Source organism: Alexandromys fortis, unplaced genomic scaffold (genome assembly GCF_014885135.2).
Source record: "Alexandromys fortis isolate MF-2015 unplaced genomic scaffold, M_Fortis_MF-2015_v1.1 scaffold_27, whole genome shotgun sequence".
NCBI classification, from domain to species: domain Eukaryota; kingdom Metazoa; phylum Chordata; class Mammalia; order Rodentia; family Cricetidae; genus Alexandromys; species Alexandromys fortis.
This window is the reverse complement of record NW_026067952.1, coordinates 10,295,413-10,309,146: the sequence shown is the minus strand read 5'-3', so window position 1 is coordinate 10,309,146 and position 13,734 is coordinate 10,295,413. Positions and strand designations below refer to the sequence as shown.

Genomic DNA, 13,734 nt, shown 5'->3' with positions numbered 1-13,734 from the left:
GTTCCCTTTCCCTCCCCTCCTCCCCCTCCCCTCCCATCCACTCCCCATTCAATTCTAAGAAAGGGTAAGGCCTCCCATGGGAGTCAACAAAGCCTGGCACATAGGGTTGAGGCAGAACCAAGCCCATTCCCCTTGCATCAAGGCTGAGCAAGGCATCCCACCATAGGGAATAGGCTCCAAAAAGTCAGCTCATACACCAGGGATAGATCCTGGTCCCAGTGTCAGGGGCCCCACAAACAGACCACATAATTGTCACCCACATGCAGAGGGCCTAGTTTGGTCGGTCCCATGCAGGCTTCCCAGCTGTCCTTGAGCTCCCACTAGCTCGGGTCAGCTGTCTCTGTGGGTTTCCCCACTATGATCTTGAAGCTCCTGCTCATATAATCCTCGTCCTTCTCCTCGACTGGACACCCCGGAGCTCAGCCCAGTGCTTGGCTGTGGATCTCTGCCTCTGCTCCCATCAGCTTCTATGATAGCATATAGGTTAGTTAGAAGGCCAGTTCAGGCACTCTCTCCACTATTCCTAGGAGTCTTAGCTGGGGTCATCCTTGTGGACTCCTGGGAATTTCCCCAGCACCAGGCTTCTCTCTAACCCCATAATGGCTCCCTCTATCAAGATATCTCTTTCATTGCTCTCCCTCTCCATCCCTTCTCCCTACTTGACCATCCATTTCCTCATGTTCTCATCTCCCATTCTCTCCCTTCTGCCCCCCAATCCCTAACTTACAATCCACAGCCCAAGAGGAGCTAGGGAACAAAGAGAACCCAAAGAGGGACACATGGATTATCCTGGGAAGAGGAAATAGACAGGAATCACTGACTTTAAACAACAGATAGTTCAAAGTCTAGGTGCTATAACCCTGGAATTCAAGCCAGATGCCATGACTCTGTGGAATCTCTACAGACCCTTCTACTTGTCCCAGCCAGTCAATGGTCCACACAGTAACTACATTCCCACATCCCTCATACCCGCTCTCTCCTAAAATCACTGCAAATGTTGTCTAAGTGAAACCAAAATCCAACCTTGTGGCCCAAGTCATCCAGATATCTGCTCTGCATATTTCTCTTTAAAACGCCACTGAGTGCAAAAAAAGTCCCTTTGCAGAAGCACTACAAGAAAGCATGTCTAAAATCACAGAACTATGCACACACAGACACAGACACGTGTGCTCGCACACACATGGAGTTGAGAATCAAAGAATCTCTTCAGATACATATTTGAGGGAGCACAGGGAAAGGCTGGCAAGAGAAGATATGGAGATCAGATCGGATCAAGATGTTGGAATCTGGGGGGCTGGAGAGATGGCTCAGTGATTAAAAACATTCCCTGCTCTTCCAAAGGTCCTGAGTTCAATTCCCAGCAACCACATGATGGCTCACAACCATCTGTAATGAGGTCTGGTGCCCTCTTCTGGCCTGCAGACACACACACACACACACACACACACACACACACAGAATATTGTATACATAATAAATAAATAAACATTAAAAAAAAGATGTTGGAATCTGGGGCTTGTGAGATGGCTCACTGGGTAAAGTCACCAAACCTGATCACCTGAGTTCAATCCCAGGGGTGAAGAAGATAACCAATTCATGAAGGTTGTTCCTTCACCTCCACCCATGCACACACTAACTCGATAAATGACATTGAAATGTTATAGCAAGGGCATGGGTGTGGTTCTTAGCACAGGTGGAAAGGGGTGTGTGGAGAGACTGGCAAATCCAAGCTACTAGAAAGAGAGAGAGATGCCGTGGGCATGCATGAGGCCAGCTGATGCAGAACAGAAATGTTCTATTATGGAGTGGCCCTCTGAAGGGGGGGCTTACATGGTCCAGAGAGGACCTATCTGCTTAGCGGGGCACCTTCATGGTGTGGTGTGTGTTCGGGAGATTAGGGGCCTCACAGGCTTCTTGAACTCCATCTGACTGATTGCTGGCCACAGGTTGGTTGAAATAAATTTTTTCAGATCTGATGTTACTGGGGGCTGAGTATGTTCGTGATCGGGTGAGCCGGGTCATGCTGGCAGATGGTACTGTAACAAAGAACCAGGAGATCAGGAGGAGGAGCTCGGAGAAGCTCAAGTGCTCTACAAGCTTCACCTAAGACTTCACCTTTCCCAGCCCACCTAAGATGATGCCAGCACGGCATAAGAGGTGCCCCCTCTGCACCCTTTGCTCTAGGTGAGTGACTGTATGCAAGGCTGCTGTGATCTCCTGTATCTGGATTCTCCCCAGATTTGACTTCAGAGTCTGATGGGAAACCCTAAAGGCAGAGTAAAGCCTCTTAGCTGTTACCACACCATTCATACAGTGATTAGGAAGGTGGCTTTGGGAACACACACTGGTCACCAAAACCTGTAGTGCATGCAAGACTAAACCAAAGAACAAAAGAACAAACAAGTAGGACGTGTTCTACAGTGTAAGTCCGGAACAGTGAGATTGCTGTCCATGCCCAACGACCTCCTGACTCAGGTAAATGCTGATGAGCGGCTGCCCATCTCATACACGGGCACAGACGAAAGCCCCGCACTCACTGGTTTCCACTTAAGGCTGATTAGTTGATGGGTTGGTTATATTCTGAGAACCGTGAACTCTCAGATGTCAAACTCACTCCATCACCCATCTCTATTTAAGAGAGCATATACTACTCACTGTAGCCCATCCCCTGCAAAAAGTACCTGAAGGCCTCGGTGAGCTTCCCAGCCTGGGAGGACAACACAAAAAGTCATCAATCACTGTGGTGGTATTTTATTTGTATTTTAATAAATAAAGCTTGCCTGAAGATCAGAGTGCAAAGCTAAATCACTAGAGGCCAGGCACACACCTTTAATCCCAGGACTCAGGAGACAGAGGCAGATGGATCTCTGTGAGTTCAAGGCTACCCTGGGCTACACAAGATCCATGCAGAAACAGATCAGAGGTGGTGAGATGTAGGTTTATAAAGACTCATGAAGCTTGGGAAAGGCGTGGAGATCCCACAGATATGACTTACCTGTTCTGTAGACATAGGTCTCTGGTCTGAACCAGAGGAACTGGAGCTTGGGCTAGATAATTTCCCTCTGCTGGGCATTCTTCCCATCATTCCTCAGCACACTCTCAGAAGCACACAGCCAAAACCTGAGAAGGGTGCTGCTGTGGAGACACAGCCCATGATCCTAGCTAGGACCCACACTGGGAGTGACCCCTCTTGTCAGGTTCAAGCCCCAGCTCTTTCTTCATATGAAGAGACTGCAGGTAAGCTACAGGCGGTTTGCTTTGCATCAGTCTTTCCGAGGTTGTGGCCTTGCTCCATTCTAAGAACATCAATGGTCTCTTCTACCTCTGGGTAGGAGCTTTGGGGACTGTTTTTGTGTTCCTTCCTATGGGCTAGACTGCATTTTCCATTCCCTTTGGGTCTGTCTGGATTATATCCTTTCTCAGGAAGCTTTCTGGGAATCTTTAGCCTTTGCTGAGTCTCCTGTGAACTCCTGTGGCCTGAGAACCATTCTTTAGGCCTGGGGTCAAATTCTGCTAGTTTGTGGCAGGGATAGTGTCAAGACACTGAGCTCTCTCCAGGCATATCAGGGACCATGGCTAGGGTTAGAGAGGAGCTAAGGAGGAGCCAAGAGGCCTTGGGATGGGAGCCACAGCAGAGGTGGCACTGCACAGTTATTGGTGAAAACAGCTGGGAGTCTGTCAGTCCATGTGACACAGTGGTGACTCGCAAGGCTCTTAGGTACTGACTGTCACTTCCACTCTTGGTGCCCCTTTCCTCATCTGAGAAGTGGGGTAACCACACCCAACATTTGGGTATGGAAGATAATGCCCTGGAAAACCAGCCCTGGGGCCATACTTCCTTCCTGGTTTTGAAGAGCCTGTTACAAATTCTTCCAGCTCTTCCTTTTTCACTTATTCTGTTGTGTTCCTAAGAAGCTTTTTTTTTTTTTTTTTTTTTTTTATGAGACTATGAGCTATAGGACTGTGTTCCCTAGGTTGTCCTCCCAAACTCTTGGGGTCAACTGGTCCCATTGCTTCACAGCCCTGTGACTGCCAGCAGGCTCAGTTGGAATATTTGTTCAATCGGCCATTACCCTACAGTTCCATGTCCTGTCCTCAGCATTGTGAGGCCCACTGAAGGCTCTCAATACACATCAACAGAATGAACCAAAGTGAGCAGAGTGTAAGCACATCCTTGGTTTCTAGAGAAATGTTGATTTTCCAATAATTTCTATTAAGTGTTTCAGTGAAGGGGGCTGGTTCGCTAATCCTTTTCGGATGACAAGGTAAAATTTCATCTGTTTGGTTCTATTCACTGAGTTTGTGTTCTGTGCCAGGCACTGCCAAGGCTTCACAGTTGTAAGGAGCATCTCACAGAATAGATAGGGACCTTCCTTACCCTAGAGCCACACGCTGCCTGGATGAGGGTGTTGTCCATCAGCATCATGGGATGACATCCATGTCCGGGAATAGTCCCCACTGAGTGGACCTGGTCTTGCAGGGAGGACTGCTCCTCTGTCCATGGCCAGGGCCCACAGATGTGAGTCTTCCATCCTAACTAAAGGTCAAGAGTTTGAGCTTATTTTTGCTCTTTCAACGTTGTCGACAACAGGTGTGGCAACAAATAAGAGATCCCGACCTAGTGTGTGGTTAGTTAGTATTTTGAGTATAAAGATGGATCTCTTCCACTTTGACTAAAGGTCGGAGAATTCAAGTCTATCCCTGCTCCTTCAAGAAGACTGGCAGGAGGTGGCTTCCAGGGAGTGGCTGCCTGCAGGATACTTGGTCTATGGATGTTGGCACTACCCGTCCTGTCTAAAAAACAAAGTGCTTGATTGAGGATGCTCTGTTTATTCCTTTTATCATGTTAATGCAGTCTGTTGCCTCCCCCTCCCCTGGAGTGGGGTATATAAGCACGTGGAAAATAAACACTGGCAGTTTCAGTATTCACTGAATTTCCCTCCTGGTGTTGTTCTGTGTTTCTGTCTTTTATTTCTCTCATATCTCTGTTCCATTTGCTTAATAATTCTAATCCTCATGCTCCTACCTTGGAATGGACGAATCTCATCGAGGCTGGCTGCCCACCTGTCCTGCAGCCCTGTTTCATCAGCTGGAGAAACAGTGATCTCTGCTGCCTCTCTGTGCAGGAGCTCAGAGTCCACAACAGAGCTCAGGAGCACCAAGCAGGCTGGGGCCCCACTGCTGGCTCTGGATGGCCCCTTCCTCTCAGACTCCGGGGACTGGGCGGCCTTGGTGAGAGGGGTGATTCTACTGCCTCCTGAGGGCTGGGATTCACTCACTACCAGGGCAATTCTTCCATTTCAGCTGCCCATGAGTATGAGGTTCAAGTTTAGTGCTTGGCTTTACATCTCTGCGATGGGTAGCATGGGTGACTAACTCAGACCAGCTGTGTGACCTCAGGCAAAGCATGCAGCTCGTAGGGTCTCCTGTGATGAAGGATCATAATACTGACTCCAGTGGGCTGAAGGGAGGATTGGAGGTGATTAACTTCCTGACTCTGGCTCAGCAGGGCCACAACCTTTAGGACCCTGGGGTCATAAGTGCCCTGTTTTTTGCTGGACACATCTCCAGGACTCTGCAACTTTCTCTACCTAGTTTGGATAAGGCACGGGTAACTAGTGGGGAAGACGAGGCCCAGGCACTGGCAATGAGGCCGAGGGTAAGCAGGTGTTGGCCACATTTGCAGAAGAGATCAGATCATTTGGCACCTGTCTGAGAAGCATACTAGGAGCTTAGGCACTGTCTGCGGTGTCCTGGCGAGTGGGTGGGCAGTGTTGGCGAAAGGCAACGGAAACTGCCCAGTGCCCAGGCTGCTTTGTGTCTCTCTAATCCCATTTTCATTGCAATGGCCATGTCTGCAGGATATAGTGACCTCATCTAGAGGATGAGCTGCCTGTTGTTCAGGCAGCAGGATAGACAGTGCAGAGCTAGAATGGTCACCTTCTCTTGGAACTTTGGTGAGCTTTTTTCCTTTGTTCTAGAGCTTGGAACTGACCCCAACGGCCCACTCATAACTGTTCCTAGCTCCACTCCTTTTCAAACTGAGACTCTCACTCTGTGAGAACAACCGTAGATGCAGGAACTGACAGTGTAAAGACACTCCAAAGGGAGGATGACCAGAGTTCTCTTCTGTCATGTTAGAAGACTGTTGTCCAGAGCCAATAGTCCATATGGCCCTGTGGGTAGTAGTGGGAAGTCAAGGGGGTAGTTCAAAAGAGACCAGCATGTATATGAGGGCATGTTTGATTGAAGAATTCAAGTCTTCTTTAGGCAATCAGATGGTGAGAGCAGACTGTTTCTACGGGACCAGAAACATGTTATAGTCACCAGCTCTACTCCTGAATCCTTCATTCCTGATTTGAGCAAAGTCTTCTTCCAGTCCCAGAGGGACTATTCCATTCTTTATAAGATGGTGGGCTCCTAAAACTATTCGTAGAGCAGCTTCTGGAGAAACAGAGCCTGCTGTCTTAAGAAGAACCCAGGGAAGTGTTTGTAAATTATCACATGATAGTTAGGACCAGGAACTCCACAGAGACGATGGAACATGAACTAACTTTCTTAGACTCTAGTTCTCTCTCATCAAGAATAGCACTGTCAGGCTTCTTGGGAGTTTTGAGGAGACCAGGGCACATCAGGTAGATGGGGAATTCAGCATGGTATGATGACAGATCAGAAAATGCAGAGTTCGGAACCTGTAGAAGAGATTCATTCCCAGCCCAAGACTTCAGAGAGTCACTTAGAGAAATGACACCAGCAGCCAGGGAACAATGAGACATATACAGCTTTATTTAATCTGTAAAAAGTCACACTCGGGTAGAGTGATATCTTCCTTATCTTAGCATAAAGCAAGGAGTGTGTGAAAAACCTCTTCCTTGGGTTTGGAACCATATGACCCTGGCTGGGCTCACATCTGGATACTTCCAAGAAAGGAGTCCTTACTGTGTGGCAGCTTCTTCCCAGAGGGTCTTCCTGGCTGGTATGACCCCTCACCGACAACCTGGACAGGGCTGCCCTGAGATTGTCCCCTTCCCTCCTAAAAAGGGACATTGCACGCTTAAGACTTTCCCAGAAATGGGTTCCACTTCAATGTGACTTGGTTTCCATTAATGTTTGCTGGAATCTAGGCTACATTTACTTATCATGGTGGTGTGTTAATGATCCCTCCTTTCCCCACTAAGACCCTCACCATCGGTGGTATATTTAAATCATACTGTCCATCCAACCTGGGAGGCACTTCCTACAGATGTGTGGGTGTCTGGGAAGTGGTATCAGATGCTACAGGGACAGCATTTTAGTCTGCAGAGTGGAGCCTGGTGTTTGTTTTCCATCTTCCTTGGATAATCTAGAGCTTAGGACAATTCCTTGGAGAAAATGCCACAGTGTGGAGATACCACTGATAGGTTTCAGATCGTGCCCTCTGACTTACACAATGACATGTATGAATCCACTTGGACAGGGCAGGTGACTGCTACCTTGCCTATCTGTGTAAAAGGTGACCCCCTACTGGTCACAGCCAGTCAATGGTCCACACAGTAACTACATCCCCACATCCCTCACACCCACTCTCTCCTAAAATCACTGCAAATGTTGTCCAAGTGGAACCAAAATCCAACCTTGTGGCTCAAGCCATACAGATATCTGCTCTGCATATTTCCCTTTAAAACGCCACTGAGTGCAAAAAAGTCCCTTTGCAGAAGCACTACAAGAAAGCATGTCTAAAATCACAGAACTATGCACACACAGACACAGACACGCGTGCTCGCACACACATGGAGTTGAGAATCAAAGAATCTCTTCAGATACATATTTGAGGGAGCACAGGGAAAGGCTGGCAAGAGAAGATATGGAGATCAGATCTGATCAAGATGTTGGAATGTTACAGTAATGGCATGGGGTGTGGTTCTTGGTATATACAAAAAGGGGTGTGTAGAGAGAATGGTAAATCCAGGCTATTAGAGGAAGGTTCTGTGGCCATGCATGAGTGAAAGTGGAGGCCAGCTGACAGGATGAAATGTTCTATTATGGAGTGGTCATTTCAAGGAGGAGGGACTTGCGTGGTCCAGGGAGGAGCATCTGCTTAGCAAGACACCTCCATGGTCTGGTGTCTGTCCAGGATATCAGGGGACTCACAGGATTCTTGAGTTCCATCTGACTGATTGCTGGTCACAGACCTGCTAAAGGGACTTTCTCCAGAGCCAATGCTACTTGAGGTGGAGTGGGTTCGTGATCGGGCGAGCCGGGTCATGCTGGCAGATGGTACTGTAACAAAGAACCAGGAGATCAGGAGGAGGAGCTTGGAGAAGCTCAAGTGCTCTACAAGCTTCACCTAAGACTTCACCTTTCCCAGCCCACCTAAGATGATGCCAGCACGGCATAAGAGGTGCCCCCTCTGCACCCTTTGCNTAAAAAAAAGATGTTGGAATCTGGGGCTTGTGAGATGGCTCACTGGGTAAAGTCACCAAACCTGATCACCTGAGTTCAATCCCAGGGGTGAAGAAGATAACCAATTCATGAAGGTTGTTCCTTCACCTCCACCCATGCACACACTAACTCGATAAATGACATTGAAATGTTATAGCAAGGGCATGGGTGTGGTTCTTAGCACAGGTGGAAAGGGGTGTGTGGAGAGACTGGCAAATCCAAGCTACTAGAAAGAGAGAGAGATGCCGTGGGCATGCATGAGGCCAGCTGATGCAGAACAGAAATGTTCTATTATGGAGTGGCCCTCTGAAGGGGGGGCTTACATGGTCCAGAGAGGACCTATCTGCTTAGCGGGGCACCTTCATGGTGTGGTGTGTGTTCGGGAGATTAGGGGCCTCACAGGCTTCTTGAACTCCATCTGACTGATTGCTGGCCACAGGTTGGTTGAAATAAATTTTTTCAGATCTGATGTTACTGGGGGCTGAGTATGTTCGTGATCGGGTGAGCCGGGTCATGCTGGCAGATGGTACTGTAACAAAGAACCAGGAGATCAGGAGGAGGAGCTCGGAGAAGCTCAAGTGCTCTACAAGCTTCACCTAAGACTTCACCTTTCCCAGCCCACCTAAGATGATGCCAGCACGGCATAAGAGGTGCCCCCTCTGCACCCTTTGCTCTAGGTGAGTGACTGTATGCAAGGCTGCTGTGATCTCCTGCATCTGGATTCTCCCCAGATTTGACTTCAGAGTCTGATGGGAAACCCTAAAGGCAGAGTAAAGCCTCTTAGCTGTGACCATACCATTCATACAGTGATTAGGAAGGTGGCTTTGGGAACACACACTGGTCACCAAAACCTGCAGTGCATGCAAGACTAAACCAAAAGAAAGAATGACAAACCACACAAGTAGGAAGGCATTTCACAAACACAGTGCAAGCCCGATACAACAAGACTACCATCCGTGTCCACAGGTACTGTTGCCCTCTGGGGAGGAGACATGGATGGGTGGAGGGGAGGGAAGGTGTTCTGGAGCTGATTGCTATCCAGGCATGTGGTACAGGCTATTGGGGACAAGGGGTTGACATGGGACTGACTCGGGTTGTTTAATTTAGACTTCTATTTTGTTACTGTTACTACTCTGACTTTAAGATCCTTTTAGCTTCATCATGGCCTGGACAAGGCCTCACCTGACGGAACTATCTGCCTTAATTCTGGATCATCAGTCACTGTCCCAGCTATCATTTCATCATCACTGTGGTGGTATCTGGACACAGATGCTAACCTCTCACCTAGAGTCAAGACTGCATGACCTTTCTGATTCCTGTTTAGGGCTCACTTCAAGGATTAGTAAATGTGTGGTGGTAGTGGAAGAGGGGACCCCTCCCCCATTGAGCTTTGGCTGCCATTGTCACCCTGACTGAGGATGAGAGGAGGCCTGGGCATTTCAATGGACTCCTTTTTTTCTTATAGAACCAGGCCTGATCTGTAGGGTAAACTCTCAGAGCACACTAAGCCCTGTTCTATCGGGCTCTCACTGCACAGGGAACCGCGGACATGCTGCAGGCAGCCAATGCAGCAGAAAGAGCATGGTTGGGAGGTGGGCAGGGCCAGCACAGGAAGGTACCTGACTCGCTGCTGAGGTGACTGAGCTGCACATACGGGACTGGAAGCAGGATGGACACAGGAAAAGGCAGGTTAGTGACCCATAAGAGCTATGTGACAACCTTGGCTGCCTAGAAGATGCTGACAGGATACTGAGCAGGTATGGAAGTTTCTTTCAAGGTCCCAGAGAAGGGCACCGATGCTTAAGCACCACTTTTAATGCCACTTCTCGAAACAGACAAAAGAAGCTGTTCCACCCTCATTCTATAGGCAGCCTTGGTACCCTGTTTTAGAAGCTAGCTGCATGATCAGATATCTTCTGGGGGAGAGGATGAGACTAGGCTAGGAGAGGACTTCTCCTCCTGGTGAGCCAGAGGTCTGTGTGTGTGGGCTCGGGTGGTAGCAGCTCACAGACGGGGACGACATAGCCACTTTAGACAAGACACACATGGTCTTTCTGGCAGCTACAGGTCTAACCTAGGGACCACCTTCCTGGGCAGCTTACCAACGGACACCAAAGATGGAAAATCTGCCTGCTGGGTAAAGAGCTCTGTTCTGGGGTTAAAGGTACTTGTTTATTCCCCCCCCCCCCCGAGAGAAGCAAGTGTGAGTTTCTGTGACAAATGAGAAAGCTCAGGGTCTAAGAGGTAAGAGCCCAGTGCAGCAGCATATGACACGGACGTGCTCTAAAACTGAAGCTCATCTGTGGCAGAACAGATTTCAGTAAGGACACTGTCCTTTTCTCCTGGAGCCTTTACTTTGTTTCTGTGGGCCAGGCAAAATCTGCTGGGTTCAGATATAAATCATAAGCTCCAGTTTATAGCTAAGGCAGCCAAAGCTTCAGTGGTTAAGATGTGGGCCTGGAGTCAGACTTTGAAGGTTTCAATCATGGCTATGCTGCTTACTGGTTGCTACAGGAGGCAGCTAAACATTCTTGAGCCTCAGTGTGCTATAAAATTACCTCTTAGAGCCAGGTGTGGTGACACACATCTTTAATCCCAGCACTCAGGAGGCAGAGGCAGGTGGATCTCTGAGTTTGAGGCCCATCTGATCTACAGAGTAAGTTCCAGGATAGCCAGGGCTACACAGAGAAACCTTGTCTCAAAAAAACAAAACAAAACAAACAGAAAGACAGGAAAAAAAAATCACCTTTCAGTCTGAGGATGTATCTTAGCTGTCAGCCTCACTTAGACACATGTACAGATGAATGAACACTTTACACTCCATTGTCGTCTACTTAAAGTCCAACTAGCAAATGGGTGGTCCTGAGAATTGTGGTCTCCCAGCTGTTAAACGTATCCTATTACCCATAAACTTCTGCTAAATAGAAAACATACTACTCACTGTAGCCCATCCCTTGCAAAAAGTACTTGAAGGCCTCGGTGAGCTTCCCAGGCTGGAGGAACAAACAAAGACGGCATTAATTTTTGCATTAAGTAGAGAGGTAGCAAAGGGCTGGGGGAGCGAGGCGGGGGGGGGGGGGAGAAAGAGAGAGAGAGAGAGAGAGAGAGAGAGAGAGAGAGAGAGAGAGAGAGAGAGAGAGAGAAATTATTATGAGCACTTTCTTACCTGAACTACTTGGGGCAGTCCTCCACAGTCTGCCATCTAGAAGAGGAAGAACACCTAAGTCAGCAGGACCTCCACTAAGGGGAATGCTCTCAGTATTCCATGTCCCTTTCGAAGAGTTCAGGAATGAACTTGATGCTTAACAGCATCCATCTTTGTATCGCTTCAGGGCACGCTATGCAGTCTTGATGCTGGCCATACCCTTGAGAGAGATGTCCAGCGCTGTTCATTCACAGGATCTCAGGCCTGGCTTTCAGGCCTCTGCAGGTATTTCTTGTTAGGCTGACAGTGCTATCAGCTAAAACTTTCATCCTGGCTCATCTGCACCCAAAGACACTTATTTCACAGTCCTCAAACAATGTGCTGCACATCTCAGTGTGTCGTACTTTGTAAGGCCCCTTTCCCTACTAAGAGGTCAGGGCAGGGCTTCCTATGCTGCTGACTCCTCCACTTCTTGCCTCTAAGTACTTGGGCACAGGCCCCGGATGTCCTCCTCTCCTTGTTCTCCTTTGCTCCTCCTTCTCCTGTTCTCTTGCCCTTCTCCTCATTTCTCCTTCTATTTATCCTCTCTGCCTGCCAGTCCCACCTATCCTGCCTTGCTGTTGGCCAATCAGCGCTTTATTAGACCATCAGGTGTTTTGGACAGGCAAAGAGTCACAGCTTCGCAGAGTTAAACAAATGCAGCATAAACAAAGTGACCCATTAAACAAATGTTCCAGAGCACAAACGAATTTAACACACCTTAAAATAATATTCTATAACAGGGTTCCTCTATGTAGTCTTGGCTATCCTGGAACTCACTCTGTAGACCAGGCTGGCCTTGACCTCAAAGACTTGCCTGCCTCTGCCTCCCAAGTGCTGGGAGTAAGGGTGTGTGCTGTCACTACCCGGCAAGGGTGAATCTTGATAATCTAGAAACTTTTAACAAGCACAAGCCCCAAGAGAAAAATGTACCCACCATCACCAAGACATTCTTGGAAGTTTCCTTAAAAACACAACATATAAACAAATATAAAGCATTCCCAGCATCACCTCATTTCTTCTTATGTTGTACATTCACTAAATTTTGAGTGGAATGGGAAAATGTTTATGACAAAATGGAGGAAAACAGAAATATATTCTAACCTTTATTTTCTTGGTTGTTTTGTAGTTCAGGATATCCTGGAACTCATTACATAGCTCAGGCTGGCTTCAAACTTATAGCAAACCTCCTGCCTCAGCCTCCTATAAGTCAGAATTATAGGCATAGGCCACCATCCTATCTTTCTTTCTTCTTCCTTTTTTTAAATTTTTTTTTTCAGACTGGGTATCTCTATGAAGCCCAGGCAAGAAAGAGATGTACTTATATCTCCTGAGTGCTGGGATTAAATGCCTGTGACACCGTGCTCAGACCTACAACTCCTCTGACCTTATGATCTAAAAAGATATAGGAAAAAAGACACTAGGAAAAGATATAGGAAAAAAGATATTACTACATATTTGTTTTTGAGAATTTAGAAAATACATTCTTTGGGCTGGTGAGTCGGCCCAGAGGATAAAAGTGCTTGCAGCCAATGCAGCCAAGCCTGACAACCTGAGTCCTACCCTTGAGACCCACATGGTGGAAGGAGAGAACTGACTTCTGTAAATTGTCCTTATGTGCCTCGGCATGTATTGTCCACCACCAATAAATACATAAATGTAATTAATCTATTTTTCTTATTCTGAGAGAGAGAAAAAGAGAGAGAGAATAAAAACACAGTTGACGAGTACCTAAGTTATTATAAGTAGTTGGCTGTGAAAAAAGACACGTTACCTTTAGCAAAGTGGTATTTATAGGGTCGAGGCGAGAATTGCATTCAACCTGAAAAAGAAAAGAACTTTAGAAATTAGAATTTCTTTTTTTTTTCTTATTGTTTATTTACTTTATTTTATGTACACTGGTATGAAGGTGTCAGATCCCCTGGAACTGGATCTTCAGACAGCTGTGAGCTGCCATGTGGGTGCTGGGAATGGAACCCGGGTCCTCTGGAAGAGCAGTCAGTGCTCTTGACCACTGAGCCATCTCTCCAGCCTGAAATTAGAATTTCTTACATGCCCAAGAGATTAGGTGTCATACAAAGTGTGATACACACTTTGTCTGATGGTTCAGATTTCATCTAAAAATTTTG

The 13,734-nt window shown here is 47.5% G+C and overlaps 1 protein-coding gene across 2 annotated transcripts in view; it reads right to left on the bottom strand.

Annotated features, from left to right (window-relative positions):
* Window positions 1-6,758: 6,758 nt before the first annotated feature.
* Window positions 6,759-13,734, bottom strand: part of Ndrg3 (NDRG family member 3) — a 66,382-nt gene continuing 59,406 nt past the window's right edge. The window contains exons 13-17 of one of the 2 annotated variants that reach the window (XM_050150685.1): window positions 13,380-13,427; window positions 11,588-11,623; window positions 11,363-11,414; window positions 10,041-10,079; window positions 6,759-8,259 (exon numbers count right to left, since the gene is read on the bottom strand). In XM_050150685.1, coding sequence (XP_050006642.1) covers window positions 8,078-8,259; window positions 10,041-10,079; window positions 11,363-11,414; window positions 11,588-11,623; window positions 13,380-13,427 — 357 coding nt within the window. In that variant the 3' untranslated portion in view covers window positions 6,759-8,077. The remainder of the gene's footprint in view (window positions 8,260-10,040; window positions 10,080-11,362; window positions 11,415-11,587; window positions 11,624-13,379; window positions 13,428-13,734) is intronic. The other variant, XM_050150686.1, reaches the window with a different exon arrangement.